This window comes from Heloderma suspectum, chromosome 17, assembly GCF_057233095.1.
Source record: "Heloderma suspectum isolate Gila_16-S chromosome 17, 16-S_ref, whole genome shotgun sequence".
Lineage (NCBI taxonomy): Eukaryota > Metazoa > Chordata > Lepidosauria > Squamata > Helodermatidae > Heloderma > Heloderma suspectum.
In genome coordinates, this window is record NC_139474.1 from 7,034,688 (window position 1) to 7,056,419 (window position 21,732).

Sequence of the window (21,732 nt, forward strand, 5' to 3'; positions counted from 1 at the left end):
GTAACACTTTAACCAAGAGATGGACGAGGGGCTTTATATATACTTTGTCCAGGGGATGATTCAATCCCCAGCTGGTCTGTTGGAGGATGAGACGCAAGGTGTGCAAATAACCCATCCTGACCTCTGTCCCTTTTGGGGGAGGGGAAGGGTCTCTCAGGAAAGGGGTACCGTAATTGAGAACGTTTTCCCCAGGAGGACGCACCACACTGCCCAGACAAGGAGATGAAGGAGAGGGTGTCATCCCATGATCCCAGGTGATAACTCAATGCTCCTCTTTCAGAGACTCTTGGGAAGTTTCTCTGGATAGGGTCAGCATCTGGTTTTTTAGAGTAACCTCCCAGAGCTATCTTAGTGGCAAACGGATGGCTTGTCCCATTACCGTTTCCAAGTCTCTGGTTGGTGTTGCAAGCCGTTGATAGGTCTTGGCCAGAAAGTGGCCCGACAGCTCAAATCTCCCTCCTACCCCACTCTCCCCCCTCCTCAGCCTGCGTTGCACAGCACTGAACCTTCCGACGCAGCGCCATGAGCTTCGGCGAGGTCCTCGAACATGTCGGCAGCATGGGGCGCTTCCAGCTCGTCTATGTGACATTGCTGTCCATCCCTGTTTTCATGATGGCCTGCCACATGGTGCTACAGAACTTCACGGCCGCCACCCCTGACCACTACTGCTCATTCCGTCATGATGTCCCTCCTGGGAATCGAAGTTTGGGAGAGGAGGATCTGCTCAAGGTCTCCATCCCCCTGGACGAGAAGCGACAGCCCCAGCAGTGCCACCGCTTCGTGCACTCCCAGTGGTGGCTCTTGAACTCCACCATCGTGAACGGGACCGGGGTTAATGCCACTGCGGTGAAGATGGAAACGGAACCATGCGGCGACGGATGGTCGTACGACAGGAGCGTCTTCCGTAACACTATTGTCACAGAGGTGAGAGCGAACTTTGCTCGTGACCAGGGGCTGCAGTGCTGAGTAGGGGTGGATGAACCTGCGTGTAGGTTTCCCGTGGGCAGCTGGTTGGCCGCTGTGTGAGCAGAATGCTGGACTAGATGGACCCTTGGTCTGATCCAGCAGGGCTCTTCTGATGGTCTTAAACTCTCAATTTCAGTTTCTCCCCGTTCCTCATTTCTCCCAGTCTTCACTTTATTCTGTCCCATTTCTACATCAGTTTGGCATCCTTTAAAAAAAAAACTCAGCACAAACATTCATATGCTTGCATATTGCCCTCAAATATGCATTTTAGTACACTACTTTACCTGTTGTAGATATATTTTGCAAGCAGTATCTCCTCATGGAACGCATTTTGGATCTTATTTTCGCCAATTACATGTTTTTGTGTGCATGCTTCCCTAAACATATTGTGGTTTTCTACACATTTTTTATTTTATCTAGTCCTGCTGGCTCTATGAGACCTCTGGTATTGGAAGCAATCTGCCTGTGTACACCAGTTGCTGGGGAACATGGGCAGGAGGGTGCTGTTGCACTCCTGTCCTGCGTGTGGGGTTCCTGTGGGCAGTTGGTTGGCCACTGTGTGAACAGAATGCTGGACTGGATGGACCCTGGGTCTGATCCTGCAGGGCTCTCCTGATGTTCTGATGTTCTTACATGCATCTCAAAATTCAGAGAAGGGCAAATGCTAAAGGACTGTCACATTCTGGTTCGCATGTTGGCAATGGTGGAGTGGACCCAGGGCTCACAGAGACGTAGCATGGACACTTTTTTATGGGCAGGGACACTGAGGTCATCTGCCATCCAGGGCAGAATTCCCTGTTCCTCTGAGCTTAGCTGCAAGCCTCACAGTAGCTCGGGGAAAATGAATTTTCCCAGCAACAATATCTAGTTTCCTGTTGTCATGCAAAGTCTTTTTTTGGGGGTGCTTGGTCTCGAATGGGCAGTTCAGACCCATTCGCTTGACCAAAGACCTTCTCCTGGTGGAGATGAAAACAGCTATAGCTGGTTTGTTGATATGGATCAATTTGTCTGCCTGCAGTGTTTGGACTCTCCTCTGGCGTGTGGTTCTAGGGAGTGTCACGATGAGCGCCTGCACTTCCAAATGTACCACTAGACCACTGCTCACTGGTTCGGGAAGTTCAGGTTAGGTAGGCTTGCCCTCCCCCAAACACGTGGATGTCACCATCTCCCACCTATCGAGCTGGTGAATGTATGCAATCTGTTGCCTCCAGAGGTTTTGGACCACAACTCCCATCAGCCCTTACCAATGGCCATGCTGGCCAGGGCTGCTGGGAGTTGTAGCACAAAACATCTGGAGGGTGTCAAGTCTGTTTCTAAACACAGGGAGAGGCATCTTGAGGGCGGGCTGCTGTGTGTGCAACCCAGCCCTGAGCCTACAACGCTGCACGCAGAGCACAGCTTATGTGCAGAATTTAGCTTCCTTGGAATCTTAATTGTAAAGGAAATTTCTAGCTTTGGTGGCTGCAGATAAACTGGGGATGAGGAAAGTAGTGTAGCATTTGATTGATTGATTGATCCATTCATTCATTCATTCATTCATTCCATTTCTACACTGCCCCAAAGCCTGACTTCTCTGGAACATAGCAGCAAACATAAAGAGAGCCCAGAAACTGTTCATTGGCTTACTGCCTCTGAACATGGAGGTTCTATTGCGCTCAAGGGGCTAACGTACCTCTTTCTTCCTCTACGGATTTGTCTCATCCCTCCTTAAAGCTGATGGACGCCAGCCACCGTCGTCACTCCATAACGATGAAGAGTTTTAGCTACGAACCAGGAAGTCTTTGGTTCTGATTTTGCTCCAATCCACAGTTTGGAATCTCTGGAGTTAATATTGGCCTACCTGACAGGGTTGTTGTAGGAATGGGTAGAGCCAGTGTGGTATAGTGGCTAGAGTGCTGGACTGGGAGCTGGGAGATCCGGGTTCTAGACCCCACTCGGCCTTGGAAGCTCACTGGGTGACTTTGGGCAGTCACAGACTCTCCGCCCAACCTACCTCACAGGGTTGTTGTTGTGGGGCTAAAATGGAGAGGAGGAGGATTATGTATGCCACCTTGGGTTCTTTAAGGAGGAAAAAAGGTTGGATATAAATGTAACAAATGAATAATCAAATAAATAGTGCTTTGAACACTCTATAACACCGTATCAATTATTACTGTTATTGTTATATATAATATAATATAATATAATATAATATAATATAGACAGCTAGTGTGGTGTAGTGGTTAGAGTGTCAGACTGGGACTCAGAAAACCTGGGTTCTAGTCCCCACTTGGCCATGAAGCTCACTGGGTGACATTGGGCCAGTCACTGACTCTCGGCCTAACCTACCTCACAGGGTTGTTGCGAGGATAAAAGGGAGAGGAGAAAGATTATGTAAGCCGGCTTGGGTTCCTTGCAGGTGGGAAGAAGGCAGGATATAAATGGAATAATAAATAATAAAACAAAATGAAATAATACTCTGGGGCAGAGTTTTGGAAACCCCACTTCAAAGCAGGTTGTGTCCATGTAAAGAAGGAGTCCCTGAGACTCTGTAACATGCACTCCTATCCTGTAACCTTTACTCTGATATGAGATGTCATATAATTAAATTTCTCCTCCTCTGACTAACTTCCCAGGGCACCCAGATGAAAGATGGGTAATCAATTGTCTTTCGGATAAGGTCCCCTGTATCACTGAGCAGGAGGCTCAGAGGCTCTTTCCAAGACCCATGTGGACAGGTGCCTTAATTTGCCTTAGCCAAATGGAAGCAGCTGTACCCTGTGTCCTGATATTTGTGCATTTGTCTTTGTAGTTTAACCAGCACGGGTCTAGACGACCATAATAAAGGGTATGAGGGCTATAATATAATATAATATAATATAATGATGATGAAGTGTTGAGTGAAATCTCAGAGGCTGGCGGAGGGAAGGGGTGAGCAGGGGTTCTTAAAACGATCTTTTCCCAATGTCCAAACAGCCTGGGGATTATGGGAGTTGAAGTCCAACACATCTGTAAGGTGCTAGGCTGGGGAAGGCCGTGTTAGACCTTGCTACAGCTTCGTGGCAGGGTGCAGCATGGGACAGCACAGCCTTCTCCCCTGTGGTGACCCCCAGATGCTTTGGGATTGCCAGCCAATGGTCAGGGATGAAGGGATTTGTGTTCCAAAACATCCGGAGGGCACCACATTGGGGCTTCGGCAGGGACGGGGAACCTGTAGTCCTCTAGAAGTTGTTGCCCAACAACTCCCATCATCCCTGAGAATTGGCCATGTTGGCTGGAGTCCATGGGATTTCTAGTCCAAAGCATCTGGAGGGCTCCTGGTTGGGGAAGTCTCCAGCCCAACATTCTGTTTCCTGTAATGGCTAACCAGATGACTCAAGCAGGACATGAAGGCAATAATCATCAACAACTGGTGTTTCAAGGCAGAAACCTGGGTAAAATCCAGCAGAAGTCCTACGTAGAGTAGACTCGTGACTCACTTAAGCCCCATCCATTTCAGTGGGTCTACTCTAAGTAGGACTCCTGTTGGATTTTACCCCCCGTTTCTCACCGTGGCCACCCAGATGCCCCAGTGGGAAGCCCACAAGCAGGTCATGAGGACTAGAACCCCTTCATCATGGTCTCGCAACATGGGGAATAACCGCAAGCCCTCAAGTCTTTTCTGCATGGTTTTGTTTTCTCTCCTCCTGTTTTCCCTGCAGTGGGACCTGGTTTGTTCATCCCGATCCCTGAAGCAGATGGCCCAGTCCCTCTACATGGCCGGTGTGTTGCTGGGAGGAATTGTATTTGGAGGGCTCTCGGACAGGTGAGGGTCTCAGCAACTGGCAGGGCTTAATCTAAGCCGGAGCACGCTGGAGACACATGTGCCCTGATGGGGCTCAGCCTGTATAATGAAGAAGACAAGGCCGGCGTCAAGGGTAGGCCTGGTTGGGCAGCTGCCAAGGGCCCACCCCCCAGCAGATGCCCACTGACAAGCGCCCCCTGGACCTGCTCCTCCTCTCCACCCTTGCAACCTGCTTGCTCACCTGCCTCTCGCTCGGGCCCAGACAATGATGGTGGTGAGACGGAGGAGCAGGAGATGCCACAGCCTGCTGGCCCCCTGGCTCTCCGCCTAGCAAACAAGCAAGTGGGAGCCATGATGAGGAAGAGGAGGAGGGGCTTGTTAGGAGACACTAACAGATTGTCTTTCTGTTAGTGTCCGCTAGGCACAGGCGGCGACCCTATGTCCACCTAGCTGAGAGCGAGCCCCACTGATGTCGATAGTGTTTACTTCTGAGTAGACCCGCATAGAATTGCGTGGACAAAGACCTCCCCTCCCCATGTCATGGTCTTCACATGGGCAGGTTATCGATTTGTTCTGTGTTCATGTGGCGCCATCATCACGGTGTGCGTGGCCCTTTATAAGGTACAAGAGGACACCTTCCTGCCCCAAGGAGCTTACAGTCTCTATTACAGTTAAATCTATTTATTTAATATCTTGATTAAAATAAAATTTTAAAAATAAGCTGGAAGTTAATTTTCTAAACATCCTAAGGGAAAGGTTCACCATGGAGACCCCAGGATAATAATTCAGTAGGGTGAGGCCATCCTTTAAGACAGAGGTGTTTGAACCTCAGACTCACAGATGAAATCCAGCCCTCAGGGTTACCCTGATGGCCAGGCCCCATTCCCCTGACTGCTGATGGGTTGGGCCTTTCCTGGCTTTTGCATAGGTTTCCTCCCATTCTAAAATGCTGAAATGCCTCCCCTAAGGTTTAGTTACTGGTATTTATGGCCTCACCTCTTTCACCTTTGGCCTCCATCCCTTTTTGCCTTCAGCCCTTCCCATCACTGGAATGTGGCCCCTTGAGATCTTCGAAATGGAATTCAGCCCTCAGGCTGAAAGAGGTTCAACACTCCCACTGCAGACAGTACTGGGCAAGATAGACTCATAGCTGGACCTGATCTAAGGCAGCCTCTGATGGGCCAAAACAGGGACCATAGCTCAGTGGTAGAGCCCTTGCTCTGTACTCTGAAGGTCTCCTGTTCAATCCCTGGCATCTCCAGTTAAAAAAGGATCTTAGGTAGCAAGTCATAGGAAAGGCCTTTCTCTGCCTGAGGGCTCCTTCACACGGAGCTTTTATCCTGCTATTGAGATTGCTCACTCACGGAACTTTGCAGGTCCTTTTCATGACATCGTCAACCTCCAGGGCACAACCAGAGGTATTTCCTGGTTATTCCATCTCAAAAAGATCTGGTACTAATGAACTATCTTTTTAAGTTGGGATGTTAGGTGATTAAAACAGACACTAGATGGCACTGTTTCATTGAGTTCTATGGAACCTTGAAAATTAAAAGCTTCCCCGCTCGGCAATCAAGAGGTCACTGTCTGGGCGCCACTGTAAACGCGGAAAGGCTCCACAACAGGAGGCCCGCCGGTTTCTTCTTTAATGTTAAGGCAGCCTGAGACTCTGGAGAGCTGCTGCAGCCACAGTGGGCAACACTCGGCTAGATGGACCCACAGCCTGAGCATGTGCATTCCTAGGGTAGAATCCAACATAAATCCTACTTAGAGTTAGACCCATTGACATGAATGGGACTTAAGTGAGTCCTGACTAAGTTAAGTTCCATTCATTTCAATGGGTCCACTGTAAGTAGGACTTAAGTTGGATTTTACCCTGGATATCCTCCCCCCTCCCCACTGAAATGAGTTTTGTCTCTAAAGACTCTTCACCCTTCCTCTGCCTCCTCCCAGGTTCGGACGTCGGTTGATCCTCATCTGGTGCTACCTGCAGCTGGCCGTCACTGGGACCATTACCGCCTTCTCCCCCAGCTTCAGTGCCTATTGCGCCCTCCGCTTCCTGACAGGAATGGCCTTCTCGGGCATCGTACTCAATTGTGTCTCTCTGTGTGAGTGTCCGGGGCATTCTCCATTGCAACCCAGCCTGCTCGGCGGCCTCCTCTCGGGGGCGGCGGTCGGACTAAGCCAGGGATATTGGACCTTTTTCCTAAAGTGGGCTGGTACTTCTAGTATTTTGGCCACGCCCCATTTGCCTTCAGCTCCGTCCACTGCTGGAATGCGGCCCCCAAGAGCTTCTCTGAAACTGAATTCGGCCCACGGGATGAAAGAGGCCCGACACCTTTGTTCTAGAAGATGCTATGAGGGTGTGGATAAGGCGGGAGTAGGCAACGCAGTGTCCATAGGCCCAATGCCTCCCTGGACACCTTTCTTGACACCCACCAAGGCGCCTGTTAGGAATGAATCAGAGCATGCGGAGAAGTCTAGCAGATCGGATCCAGAATGGGAACAGCCGGAACAGGGGGAGGCACCTTCCCTGGTGAGTCAGAGACGGCAAGGCCTTCTTCCCAGGACCTCGACGCAGAGATGGCCCAGCCTGAACGGCTCCCCCTTTCCTCCAGCATGAGAACCCAGGTTTCAGGGGAGGAGGAGAGCGAGGGGCATGACCCGAGAGACGCCAGGGTCCGTCGCAGAGCGAAGCGGGAGAAGTTAGGGGCAGAGCTCAGACGCTCCAGCAGGTTGGCCACTCGTGGAAGCCAACGCGGGAGGGAGCCACCCTACGGGAGGGGCCGGGCATCCCTGCCGAGAAGTTCTTGTTCAGACTGCTGGCGACTTCTCTAGCTTCCACTTCTGGCTGCTGTGTTGATATTCGTAATTGTGTGGAGTAGCTGTTTCCTTTGTAGCCTGAGAGTCTCCTAGAATTTGCATTTGTAAGGAAGCTAGTCCTTAACGAATAAAGTAGGGAGCCTGAAGCCTGGTATCCTGGAGTGTGTTGACTGCGAAGGGGGAGGACGAAGGAACGTGACGGCACCTCACTCTTCCCCCTTAATTTTTGTTTAATCACATTCTTTGGCGCTGGCTGTGAAATCGGTTTCTGTTGGTGCTGAAAACAGGGTCTTCCAAGGAGTCGTTTACTATGCTGGGGCTCAGACACTGCCTCTGCCTTGGACTCAGTCTTTTGGGCAGCTTACTTGTGCTTTGCCATGCCTCTCATGGCAGCCATTTTGTGGTGGTGCCCAAGACAGTTTCTGAAATGACCACATGTGCCCATGGCCCAAAAAGGCTGCCTACCCCTGGGGTAGCTGAATGTCTCTCTGTCCACACAGTTTACACTTGTCTCGCCATCTCCCAACAGGTGTGGAATGGACACCCACTAGGACACGAGCCGTGCTGGGGACTTTGAACGGATGCGCCTACACCACTGGACAGATTGTCCTTGCGGGCATGGCTTACCTCATCCCGGATTGGCGCTGGTTGCAGCTTGCTGTCTCCCTGCCTTACTTTATCTTCTTTTTCTACTCCTGGTAACTACCTCTCTGTACCACCTCTCTGCCAAAAAATAGCACTCAGAATGGCTGACAATAACATCCAGATTAGAAACAAAAGCTTAATTAAAACATGACATAAAACAAACAAACAAACAAAAAACACGCTATTGAAAACACAACAATAAAAGAAAGAAACAGCACCAACCAATTAAAACCTCCTTCAGCAGGAGGCCAGTTGATGTGCTAAAGGCCGACCTCAAGAAAACTGACTTTGCCTGTTGGCAGAAGGAGAACGGAGAGGGAGCCAACCTAGCTTCCATTGGCAGGGAGTTCCATAGCCTGGGAGCAGCCACTGAGAAGGCCCTGTCTTGCACCCTCACCCAAAGTGCCTCTGATGGGAGCTGGGATGAGAGAAGGGCCTCTCCTGAAGATCTTAAAACCCAGGCAGCTTTGAATGGCGATCAGGTTGTATTTTTTTTTAGGGTTGTCTCTCCTTTCTCACCTTCCCAGCCATCTGTGGCTCTTCAGTAGCTTCACTGTGAACATGCTCACCCCACTCCTGATTTAGGAATCATTTCACCTAACTCAGTTTGACTTTTTTCTTTGTTTGCCCAGAGAGATTTTTTAAAAGCTCAATTAACCTGACTTTATGCACAGCTGTGAATATCCAAAACTGAAGATTGTGGTATTGGCTTAAGTATGCATGGGGATTTCATTCCTGTTTGCAAATGCGCATTTGCGCAAATACGCACTGGTGCACTAATGTGGATCAGCGCAAGTGCACATTTGTGCAAATCCCCCCGCCCAGTTGAAAAAGTGGCCTGCAAGTCCATGGAATCCAAACTCATTTGAATCCATTGCGGATTTCTCAGATATCCTCTATTGGCCGGGAAATGGTAATTTCCACTTCCCCACCCCCATATATGACCCTGGAAAAACACTATGGTTTGAAGTAGCATCCTTCCTTAGAGGTATTGTGGGGTAATGTAGTTCCAGAGAGGCAGAGCACGGCTCCTGCTTCCCAGCAAAAAGTGTTTAAAAAGAAAAATCCTCTACGATTAACCTTTGCGAAGATAAGATCCCCACCCCACCCCTTTGGGAATGCACCTTTGGCTTTGCACTATGCAGAATATCAGTTTCAGCTTTTATTTTTAGAGCAAGTTTCTAGCCCCTTTGGTGGCAGCGACTGTCTTTGACAGCTAACGTGCAATGACCATTAGTCTTTGACTTAGTCAACAATTACGTTGGATGCTTTCAGAGTATAGGGTGGCCATGTGTCCTCTTTTCCAGAGGACCATCTTCTATTTGAAGGCATCCTCTCTGTGACGGGCTGTACTGTCCAAGTCCAGTTTAAAGATTAATGTTTCAATTGTTGTAATTATGGGGTTTTATCCTTTTATCTTGCTGTTCACTGCTCCAAGATTTTTGATGTGGAGTGGTATATAAATATTGTAAGTAAGTAAGTAAGTAAATAAATAAATAAAATTAAAAATCCATAAGAATTGTTCCCCATCAACAGTTAAATCCTGAGCAGCCACACTTATGGTGGGATGCGTTGCATTTCTATTCAAATGATAATAATTTCTAAATTTGTATCTAGACATATACATTACCATATGCAAAGTTCATGCAAAGTCTATGCAAATCGCCATCCTCTTTTGTGGTGATGCATTTCATCTTTATATATATATATATATAAACTAAATTAAAAGACAAGTTTTTTTAAAATTGTGCAATCGCCTTGCCTCATTCACGGAATCTTACGAGGGGTCCTTACGATGTTGTCTTCCACTTGTAAGCCTAGTCCATTTCCCCACTGCATCTTCTATCTTTTTTTGTCCCCCGCCGCCAATCCATTAAGTGGGAAAAGACGACAGAGTTATACAATGCTTTTTGATTGGTAGCGCTAGGAGCCCACCGTTTGACAGCAACCCAAATGTCATATTTGAGGCAGACAAGCTGGAGATGGTTCAGGGGAAGGCAATGAAGATGATCAGGGACTGGAAACAAAGCCCTATGAGGAGAGACTGAAAGAACTGGGGCTGTTTAGCCTCAAGAAGAGAAGACTGAGGGGAGACAGGATAGCGCTCTTCAAGTACTTGAAAGGTTGTCACAGAGAGGAAGGCCAAGATCTCTTCTCGAACCTCCCAGCATGCAGGACACGGCATAATGGGCTCAAGTTACAGGAAGCCAGATTCTGGCTGAACATCAGGAGAAACTTCCTGACAGTTAGAGTGATACGACAATGGAACCAATGACCTAGGGAGGTGGCGGGCTCTCCCACACTGGAGGCCTTCAAGATGAGGCTGGACAGCCATCTGTCAGGGAGGCTTTGACTTGGATTCCTGCATTGAGCAGGGGGTTGGACTCGGTCTTATAGGCCCCTTCCAACCCTACTATTCTATGATTCTATTAGGGATGGCGGAGAATTCCACCATGCACTCCGGGGGGGGGGGCGGATTCTTAGAATCTGCCCCCCCGGAGTCCATGTCGGAACGGACCACTCCACCCCACCACCCTGCGAAGTCCGACCTGGTCGGATCCTACCTGGCACCGCCGGGACCGGGTCCGGCCAGGTCCATCTGCGGCAGTCTTCGGACGCAAATGACGTCTGGCATAGCAGATGCCATTTGTGTCCCTTTGCCTTACCGTGATAGGCTACGTAAATCTTTATGTAGCCTATCACGGTAAAGAGCAGGGATGCAAATGGCATCCACTACACCATTTGCGTCCCTGCTCTTTACTGTGATAGGCTACGTAAAGATCTACGTAGCCTATCACGGTAAGGCAAAGGGACGCAAGTGGCGTCTGCTACGCCGGACGCCATTTGCATCCGAAGACCGGCCGCGGCTGGAAGTCCGGCAGTGGCTGGCCCCGGCTGGCAGCTCTGTGGACTCACTGCGGAGCGAAGCCGGCCGGGGAAGATTCTGGGGGGGAGGACTGGATTGCCTCCCCCCCCCAGCGGACCCCCAGCGGAGCCAGGTAGGTGGAGTTTGTACACCCCTAGATTCTATGATGTTAGACAGAACAGTGGTGCACTTAAGTAATTCTAGTTGCTGGAATTAATTGTTGCGAACTGCCCAGAAAGCTTCAGCTATTGGGTGGTATAGAAATGTAATCAGTCAATCAATCAATCAGTCAATCAATAATCTTCCCAGGGGCAGGAGGGACTCTGGACCATGGTCTTATCGCTTCCCCCTCTTTAGATGGCAACATGTATAATTACTTCTCTTCCTTCCAAATGTGGCAAGTCAACCCAGCCACACTCGCGCCTCCTGCTTTTTCTGCCAAATGGGCCCCCGGAATGCCTGCCCCAAAGTCTGTCCCTGACAGCCCCACTGGGACAAAATCGAAATGACCAAGAGAGGCCGACGTGTGCAAAAGGCCTCGCATTTCCATTTCATGCATCCAACCACGGTCTTGGAATGCGGCAATCTCCGTTCGGGATGTTGCTGCTTTCCCGAACATCTGTGAATGCCCCACGGGAGATGTTTCCTTCGATGCCATACTGGCGTGAGAAAACAGAAAACAGCAGCTGCCTCTGTTGGATCCATTGGATGCATGGTTCGAGGGATATTCACAAATACCTGGAAATGCAGCAACATTTCAGAGGGCCTGGCGGTAACAATGCTTGTCTCGCTCGCTAATTGACACATCTGGAAACGGCAGCGTTGATGGGGAAGCCGCGGCATGGTGGGTTTGTTGACACCGGAGTGAACCACCCCCTTTCCAGTTGGCTGGTCTCCTTCTCTCCCACCACCTTGCCATGCTGTTGTCTTTTCATGGCTACAGGTGGTTTGCCGAATCTGCCCGCTGGCTGGTGACGGCCAGGAAGCTCGATCGGGCCGTGAAGGAACTCAAGAGGGTGGCCAGGATGAACAGGAAACCTGAGGTGGCCGCTGAGCTGGACACTGAGGTGACATTGGCGGGACCCTAAATCTTAGTTTCATTTATTTGTTTGCTTCTCCTTCTTCCTCCAAACTGCCATCCCCAGCGTGGTTGCCTTTGAGATGGGTTGGACTGCAATGCCCATGATTCCCAGCCAAGAAGTTCCTCATTTGCAGCCTCACTGTTGTTCTAAATCACAGCAAAAGCCTCTAGTCCTCATGGCTATGGAGAAATATATGGAAATACGTTCAATGCATGCTGGCTGGGGATGATGGGCATTGCAGTCTGACACATCTGGAGGGCACCAAGGAACTTAGGGCAGTAGCAAACGTGATTTCCCTGCTTTTATCGTCACAATGACCCTGTGAGCTGGCTAGGCTGACTGGCCCAAGGGAACCAGGTGGTTGAGTGGGGGCTTGAACCCAGGCCTTCGTGATCCTGCTCCCCTATGCTGTAATCACTGTGCCACTCTGACTCTCAGAATAGCAGTTCACAGGGGTTTAGGTGGTATTCGGTGCTGACATAATCAGACGAGAATTTGGTATTGGGCACAGAGTAGAAAATTCAGAGGAGTCCTATAGGGCTGTTTGTTTTAGTCTGTGACAAGACACGCCACAGAGCATCTCGTGCTGCAGCTTAGAGAAGAATAGGTTTATTGTGGCATGAAGACTTACAGGATGCTCACCAAAGCCTTATGCCCCAATCAAGCTGTTGGCCTTTAGGAAACCCCAAAAGCTTTAATTCAATCCAAAGGCAAGGTGCTAGTCCTCATGGGTGTGAGAAGACTACCTTTGTAAAGGTGGGGACTGACTGGGTGAAAACGTGGCTAGTGGTGGATGCAAGCTAGAATTTATAGTCGTGGGGCAGAATATGTAATCAAGGGGCTTCATCCCTCCCCATAATTCTCTCCATAGAAACAGAATTATGTGGAGGGAGCAAATATATAGATGTACTTAATTTGCATAAAATATTCAGCTAACAGGATCTGGCTGTTTCTTTACAAAGGGCGGGGAGAATCTCTGCTACTCGATTCTGGTGAGAGATGGAGCAATTCAAGGCCAGAACCCACACTGGGTTCCTTGAGTGGTGCCTTGTCTTATCCCCCAGCTTATGCCATCAAGCATTCCACATTTAATACCTTAGAACCCAACAATAAAATCTCATCTCCCCTCAAAGCATTTCCTCCCTTTTCCTCCCTCAGTTCTTGAGATCAAATATGAAGGAAGAAATGGCATCTATGAAATCGAGCTATTCCATTTTTGACCTGGTGAGGACTCCCACCATGCGCCGGATCTCTTGCTGTGTGTCCTTGGTGTGGTGAGTCATGGCTGAGGAGTCCAGAGGTGTCTGTGGGTGGCAGGATTACACATTTTGTGGTTTTGGCCAATGGGCTAACATTTTTGGGCATGTCACATTCACAGCCTCGCTGTTCTAAATCATTGTGAGAGGCTCTAGTCCTCAGGGTTATGCCAATGGGCTGAGGTTTCTGGCAGCATCTCATTCACAGCTCCACTGTTGTTCTAAATCATGGTGAAAGGCTCTAGTCTAGTTCTCGCCTCCTCCCCATGGCCCATTTTTTCCTACAACTCAATTCCACATGCACAGTTTTTGTCAAAATCAGGGTGTCTTGCAATTAATAAAGCCAATTAACAAATGCGTATTTTCCTGAATAGCATTGGATAATGGCAGGACTGGAACACTTTCAAGTGATTTTTTTTTACTCACACAGTGATAGGAATTGTGGACAATTGGCACCCTCAACTGATCATGTCATAAGCTTTCATGAAATACAGTCCATTTTATCTGCTGTGTGAAATCCAATAATTAGTTGGCAGGTGTAGATAGGGAGAGATAAGTGAGACCTGCAAATAAATAAGTAAGTAAGTAAGTAAGTAAGTAAGTAAGTAAAGTTGCAGTGTGGAGTGCTCCTGTTCAGGCATAGAGGAAGCTAGCCAGCCACAACCCTTCCATGATACTCCATTACATCTCCTGCAATGGTAGCATTCTGTGTCCACTCAGTCTGCTCAGGCCACATTGGGAAGTTCCATGTTTGGGGGGTGGGATTTAGTGAATTTTGGGACTCTCCCAAACCTGCTGATACCTCCCTCTTGCACATGGGTGATACCATTTTGGCACCATGGGGAATATTCAGAGAACATGGGCAATTCAGAGAATGAATTCACTATTGGTATATATGATGGATGGATGGATGACAGGGGGAAATGTGAAAGAATGCTGCAAAGCTCAAATGTGTACAAGGTAAGCACAGTGCCCATACACAAGAACAGTAAATCATGGTACCATAGTCACAGCTTTGCGACGCTGACATGACATGACATCCCTAATGGGAGAGAAATCCCTGGTCTTGGTTAAGCCCCGAATGGATAGAAACAAACTTGCTGATCAATTCCAACTCTGTCTTTTTGTGAGCCCTGGCTCCTCTACACCCACTGGATGTTCTTCCTAATGTTTGGTCAAAATGCCCTTTCTTGTTTCAGCTCCTACCCTACGGAGCAATAGCAAACAAATTTGCTGCATTGTCTATGTGACATCTGACGACGAGGGTATACCTTCCATATCCAGGTTCTCCACCAGCTTTGCTTATTACGGGCTGGTCATGGACCTGCAGAACTTCGGCAACAACATCTACTTGATCCAGCTGTTTTTTGGAGCTGTTGACTTCCCTGCCAAGTTCATCTCCGTGCTCACCATCACTTACATCGGCCGCCGGTTCACCCAAGCCACCATGCTCATCTTAGCTGGGCTGACCATCCTGGCCAACATCTTCATCCCGCAAGGTGAGACGGTCCTCTTGTTTATTTCGTTTATTTCATTATTACATTTATATCCCACCTTTCCGCCCCCCCCTTGCAAGGATGGGGACTTACATGGCAACTTATATGGTGCTCCTCATCCTCTCACAACAACCCTGTGAGGTAGTTTAGCCTTAGAGTCAGTGCTTGGCCCAGAGTCACCCAGCGAGCTTCATGGCTGACCAGGGACTAGAACCCGGATCTCTGGAGTCCCAGTCCAACACTCTAACCACTACGCCACAATGGCTCTTGTTCTTGTTCTGTCTAGCCTAGAGACATGAATGGAGCTGGGAATTCTCTGTTCAAGCCAAGAGGGACGGGATCGTAGGTGGAATGAAATAGGGGAGGATTGTCTTGGAGAACTTTCCCCAACCTGATGCTCTCGAGATGGTGGGAGAAAAACTCCCAGCTCCACTGGGAATTGTAGCCCGAGATACCTAGACGGCATCGGTTGGGGTAGGCTGGTTTTGGAGAGTGAACGACCGAATTCTCTCCCAGGCTTGAGATGTCTGCCCTACTGGTGGCCATCTTCAGCACCACGGACAGCTGCCTGGGAAGAAGGCAGATTTTCAGCCCGAGGACGAAGGACCCACAATCGGATGTGATCCCACCGGAGGGCTTGAGCCGGCTTTCCCCAACCAATCCCCCCCATGCAAAGACGTCTCACTACAACCCCCATCAGCCCCAGCCAGACTGGCCAGTGGCAGTGGATGATGGGGGTTGTAGTCCAACAACATCTGGGGGACACCAGGTTGGGAAACGCTGGCTAGGAACATCGAAACAGAGGAAGCTGCCTTATGCTGAGTCACACTATCAGCCCAAATAGCCCAACACTCTCTTTCCATGGGTGTGTGTGTGTGTGTGTGTGTGTGGAAAAGAGGCCCTTTCCCTAGGGACCTCACCGAATTCAGTGGGGGCACTGGGAAAGGGCCACATAGGAGTTCCCAGGGTCCCTCCCATCCTGCCACGGACAGACCCAGATCTATTTCGCTTCAGCAAGACCTCTAGGGGAGCTATCCAAGGTGCTGAACCTGGTGCTGAACCCCAGCCCCCAAATAGGTTCAGTACCTTAGACAGCTCCTTTAGAGTTCCGACTGGTTCTGAGTGACTGAAACCCAGAGCGGATTCACCGCCCGACTGACATCGAGCCACCAGCCTCCACCGCTATATTCAGATCAGTGCCAGCTCCCGGTTTTGGAGGGCCCTTGGACAAGACACCTCAATGCCCCCTCCCTCGGCTGGTCCACCTTCTCAGTGCCATGGTCTCCAGATGCTCTTGCTCTCCTCTTCCTCATCATGGCCACCACTCGCTTGCTTGACAGGCAGACAGCCAGGGGTCAAGGATGCCGTGGCATCTCCCGCTCCTCCTCCTCATCACACCATTGTCTGGGCCAGAGCGAGAGGCAGGTGAGCAAGCAGGTTGCAATGGGGAAAAGGAGGAGAAGCTCCAGGGGGCCCTTGTGAGTGGGCCCCTGCTGGGGTGTGGGCCCCTGGCAGCTGCCCGACCATGCTCACCCTTGGCGCCAGCCCTGATCCAGATTATGACGATGGCTCCCAGACCATGACGCTCACAGCTTCTGTCTACCGTAGAGAGGAAGATGAGACTTGCCTCTATAAAATGGAACAGTGGAGGATTCTGGGATATCACACCACCTGACCTTCCTTGGTGATGGTGGGAAGAGCCTCTCACCATGCACATTTTCTCTTGCCCCAGATATGCAGACCGTGCGCACAACCCTCGCTGTCTTCGGGAAAGGATGCCTGGGGGCCTCATTCAACTGCATCTATTTATACACCGGAGAACTTTATCCAACGGTGCTCCGGTAAGAGAGCGCAAAGGGCCGTGGGGTGGCGACGCATCTCGGAGGGAGCTTAGAAAGAAGAGATTGGGGCCAGGCCAGAGGGGGCCCTGTGTGAATTGGCAGTGTGGTCCAACTCCAGGGGTGGGGAACCCCTGTCAACCTGAGGGCAAAATTAAATTTCGGAGAAGGGGTGGGCCGAAAATACAAAAATGGCAAAGGGGCCAAAGACAAAGAGGCAGGGCCGAAAATACAAAAATGTGAGCATAGTGTAGCTTGAAATCTCTTAGTGCCATGAACGAAGTCTTAGGAGAGGCATGTCAACCTTTTAGAAAGGGGGAAAAGTGCACAAAAGCAGGGAAATGATGGTGTCTGGGGGAAAGGGGCCGTTTGGAAAGTTCTGGAGGGCTGGATCTGGTGATCAGGTTTGAGGTCCCCCCACCCCCAGTCCTACTATCGTATCTCTTATCCACTTTCCCAGTCTCTTCAGCCTTTTCCTTTCCCCTGACCTCCAGTCCCGAGTTGCTTCCTCTCCCTCTGCAAACATCGTGCCATCTTTTCGCCCTCTTGCACATACTGCAAAGCGAAAGGGTTTGGGCTGTCAGCTCAGGATCCACAACGTCAACCTCATCTCAGAAGAAAACACTTGGAAAAGGGCACGCATCTATCGAATGAGTTGCACTTATGCCGAGTGCTCCACTTGGGTAAAAAAAGAAGCAATGGTGTGGTTTGGCTGTCGCGACGCCAATATCCATGTGCCTTCCCTTGCGAAGGAAACAGCAGCTTTCAGGAGGCAAACGGCAGAACGGGAGGGTGGAGGAGGATTTTCGGCAGGAAAACTGGTCCCAATCCAGATGAGGAGCGTGGTACTAGATACAGCCCCTGCAGCTGTTTTGCCCTTTACAATTAAAGGTGGCACGGTTAAGCATGCCATTTGCTTTTAAAGAGTGCATAATGTAACAGCCTTGCTTGAACATAATGCAAAATTGTGGTCAAGGATGAGTCAAGGTGAACTTGCCCACTCCCTATCACCTTTCTTTTCGTGGCGCAGCCGCAAGGCGATTGGAAGCATTCGCTTCCTGTTTTAAACTAACCATGGTTTGCTGGTAGGTCCAAACCTGGAGAAACCATGGTTAGTTAAAAAAACAAAAACAAGCCAAGTTCCAGCTTGGGTTTATAATCCTGGTTTGTTCAGATAAACCATAGCTAAAACTAACCATGGTTCCTGATTCTGACATAACAACAAACAGTGGTTAGTTGAAAATGGAAGCAAATGCTTCTGACCTCCTCCTCGGTTGATGCAGAGAAGCAGAGAAGAGGACGGAGGGAGTGTATGAGTCCAAGGCTCACCCAAGCGTTGTCCTGTAGCGCTAAACCAGGAGCAGGCCCCCTCAGAACCAAGCTGGCAGGCTGATGTCAAGGGGGTGGGGCTCTGACCCCAAAGCCATGACCCCTCCTATGACATCATCTGGCCCCACCCTGTCCACTTTTTTCTCTGGGCAGAGCGAGGCATGGAGCTCCAGCATCTGTAGATACAGATCAGAGATAACAATCAGATCCCAGGGGGGAGGCATAGGGAGGAGAGGGGTCCCCAACCCTCTGGGGGCTGGACTGGGTACCTTTGCAGGCCAGAGACTGCCTGCCTCCATGCCAAACTCTTGCTATGTCCAAACAAGGCCAACGTGTAATTTGGCCCATGGCAGGGAGGGAACAGGACTGAGCTCTTGTTCCAAGATCTTCAGTTGTTTTTGCCCTAGTGACGTGGGTGGGGGGCAGATTCCTCATACCAGGGTTTTCTCAGGGATGCTCCATTAATTACTTCTGCGTGGTTTCTCGGATTGCAGACAAACTGGCATGGGCCTGAGTAACACCATGGCCCGACTGGGTGGCATGGTGGCCCCAGTGGTGAAGATGTCCAGTGAGTACATTCCCTTCCTGCCCCATGTGATCTACGGAGGTGCCCCCATTGTGTCTGGGATAGCCGCTGCCTTCCTGCCAGAAACCCTGGACATCCCGCTGCCAGAAACAATAGAGCAGGTCGAGAACAGGTGAGCGCAAAGCAACCAGGCTGGCCCCCAATGTGTCCCAGGCCGCGAAGAGCCCTTTCTCTTCTTATATGGATATGCGGTGATTTTCCTAACAATGTATACCGCTCATATCGGATGGCCACTAAATTATTAATTTAATTTATTAAATTAATTAATTAAATTTAAATAATTTTTTAAAATCAATCAATTAATTTAATTAATTTAATTAATTTAATTTAATTAATTAAACATAAATTAAATGTTTATACCACCCAATCGCCGAAGCTGTGTGGGCAGTTCAGAACAATGAAAAACGACCCGGAGATTCCAGCAAGTCTAATAGCCCTTGCATTTCCGACGCTGAGGTCAAATTCCAGATTTGAAATGTTGCCCTTGAAAATGAGAAGTTCTGCTAATTTGAAGTCATGTTAATAACATTAATAGAATATTGATGAATTATAATTAATGAAGTATAATTAATAAAATCTTAGTGTGATTATATCAAGCATCTCCAGGGGCTGGCTGGCTGGCTGGCTGGCTGGCTGGCTGGCTGGCTGATTTATTTATTTATTTATTTATTTATTTATTTATTTATTTATTTCATTTATATCCTGCCTTCCCCACCCCCCCAAAGGAACCCAAGGCAGCTTACATGATCTTCCTCTTCTCCATTTCATCCTCACAACAACCCTGTGAGGCAGGCTAGGCTGAGAGTCAGTGACTGGCCCAAAGTCACCCAGCACGCTTCATGGCCGAGTGGGGACTAGAAGCTAGAACCTGGGTCTCCTGAATCCCAGTCCAACGCTCTAACCACTACACCAGCTCTGGGGAGATGGGTGTTTTTTATTGGAAGAACACAGTGGGGGAAGGTTCATATGCTCTATCGCCTGTCCCAGACCAGTCAGGTTCCATGTCCCTCCCTCACACTGGGAAAAAACTAGCCATGCTAATTGCTTTGATGCAATTAGTATCATGTCTAGTTTGGCTTGGAGACCAGAGATCTGGATTCAAATCTCTGCTCAGCCACAAAGTACACTGAGTGACTTTGGGCCAGTCGCCTTCTCTCAGCCCAACGTACCTCATGGGGCTGTTGTGAGGACTAGGGCTGTGCACAACCGCCCCCTTTGCTTCAGACTGATTCGGACCCCATCCACTTCGACCCGGATCCAAATGCGAAGCGAGATTCGGACATCTGAATCACTCATTTTTTACTTTTCCCATTAGCTTGCATGGGAAAACATAAATGGCCATAACCTTTTCAGTTTTCATGATACATACATGACATTTGGGGACCTCTCAGCAACCATTGAGGGGTGTCCATCTACAAAACTCCAATTTGGCCAAGTGGTTTTTGTGCTCGGTGCAGGTGAAATTTGATTTTTTCAACAAAAACTTTCAAGGCAAAGAGCTATAACTTCCCATTGGTTGCACAGAAGTGCATGAAATTTGAGGAACTCTCAACCCCCTGGAGGGGATCCCGCCTGCCAAATTTCAGATAGTTTGGCCCAGTAGTTTTTGTGCTAGGTGCAGGTAAATTTTGATTTCTTCAACAAAAACTCTCAAAGCAAAGAGCTACAACTTTTCACTGGTTGCACAGAAGTGAATGACATTTGGGGAACTCTCAGCCCCCCTTGAGGGGATCCCACCTGCCAAATTTCAGACAGATTGACCCAGTACTTTTTGTGCTAGGCTCAGGTAAAATGTGCTGTTCTCAGAAACGCAAACCAAACTCAGAAGGGATAATAATCTGAGAAGTTAGGTTTTGAAGTGGAGGAGGTCGCTATCCCTAATTTCTGCTGTAGGTTTCTTTGAAGTGCAAACAACCCCTTTCCTCTAGTACTTTCCTGTTCAGAATCACAGTCATGACCTCAAGCTCTCAGTGGTCTTGTCTGACAGAGGCAGCAAGACACAGCAAGCAACCCTGCCAGGAGGGCACATTGAGTCGAACTATGGAAACCTCCACCTTGTGGACCCATAATTCCCCCACTGCATCTCCTCTGTGGTGGACAACAACACCCCAATGATGCTTTGCCACACAGTGTAGTATTCTATAATTTAAATAATAGCTGTTGATGTGTGTAGTGCTTTGCCCACTGTTTTTGGAAATGTGGATTGTGTAGCATTTTAACACACACTGTTTGCTTGTCCACACAGCACAAGCAGACACACACACACACACACACACACAAAAGAAAAAGAAAGGCAAACACTAAACTACAAGCAAAGCAGGCGGGCGGGGAGGGACTAACTATAATCCTAACAGAAGATAAAAGGTTTTTGGTTTTTTTTAGGAAAAAGAGATCAAAAATGGGAAGGGAAGGAATACAGGACTTGAGAAGGGGGGAGGCAAGAACAAGGAGAAGATAGGAGAGAGAGAGAGAGAGAGAGAGAGAGAGAGAGAGAGAGAGAGAGAGAGAGATGATATATAGATATACATACAGAATCAAAGTAAGGGCAAACTAATGGTTGAGAGAGAATTTAAAAGGTGTGTGTGTGTGGGGAAGCTAAGCAACTAAAGTGAAATTTTCTGGTTTTTAAAATGAACAAACAAGAACAAAAGGTAAAACCTATTACTGAAGGGTGGTGTGGGGGGAGAGACTCAGGGAGGAAACTCAAAGTAAGTACTAAATGTTTGGTTTGTAAAGAAACAGAATAGTTCAATTGCGACAAACACACAAGCATGCCTTTAGCCAAATAACTTCAGACAGAGCCCTCTAACGCCACCAGAATGATCTCTCTAGCAATAAGCAAATACAGATTGAAAGGGGGCAGGGAGTTAAGCAACTAAAGTGAAATTTTCTGGTTTTTAAAATGAACAAACTAGAAGAATGAAAGGGAAAAGCCTATTGCAGAAGGGTGGGGTTGGGTGAAACAAAGAACAGGGAGGAAACTCAAACTCAGTACTAAATGTTTGGTTTTTTAAACAAAGAATCTACAAAAGAAAGAGAATAATTGAATTCAGATTGGGAATAAAGAAAGACACACAATGCTGCT

At 48.8% G+C, this 21,732-nt stretch overlaps 1 protein-coding gene across 1 annotated transcript; it reads left to right on the forward strand.

The window, feature by feature from the left end:
• The first annotated feature begins 522 nt into the window (after positions 1-522).
• Positions 523-18,763, forward strand: LOC146334334 (solute carrier family 22 member 6-A-like). The gene is made up of 9 exons (XM_084824414.1): positions 523-924; positions 4,647-4,750; positions 6,680-6,834; positions 8,079-8,247; positions 12,004-12,127; positions 13,301-13,416; positions 14,683-14,897; positions 16,627-16,735; positions 18,556-18,763. The coding sequence occupies exons 1-9, from the start codon at positions 523-525 to the stop codon at positions 18,761-18,763; spliced, it is 1,602 nt and encodes a 533-aa protein (XP_084680540.1).
• The last annotated feature ends 2,969 nt before the right edge of the window (positions 18,764-21,732 follow it).

Excerpts from the sequence above, each read along its gene's own strand:
- LOC146334334 (XM_084824414.1), top strand. The coding sequence starts at position 523 with ATGAGCTTCGGCGAGGTCCTCGAACATGTCGGCAGCATGGGGCGCTTC. Across the intron at positions 6,835-8,078 it reads ACTCAATTGTGTCTCTCTGT|GTGTGGAATGGACACCCACT; the intron begins GTGAGTGTCCGG and ends ATCTCCCAACAG. Across the intron at positions 14,898-16,626 it reads CAACATCTTCATCCCGCAAG|ATATGCAGACCGTGCGCACA; the intron begins GTGAGACGGTCC and ends CTCTTGCCCCAG.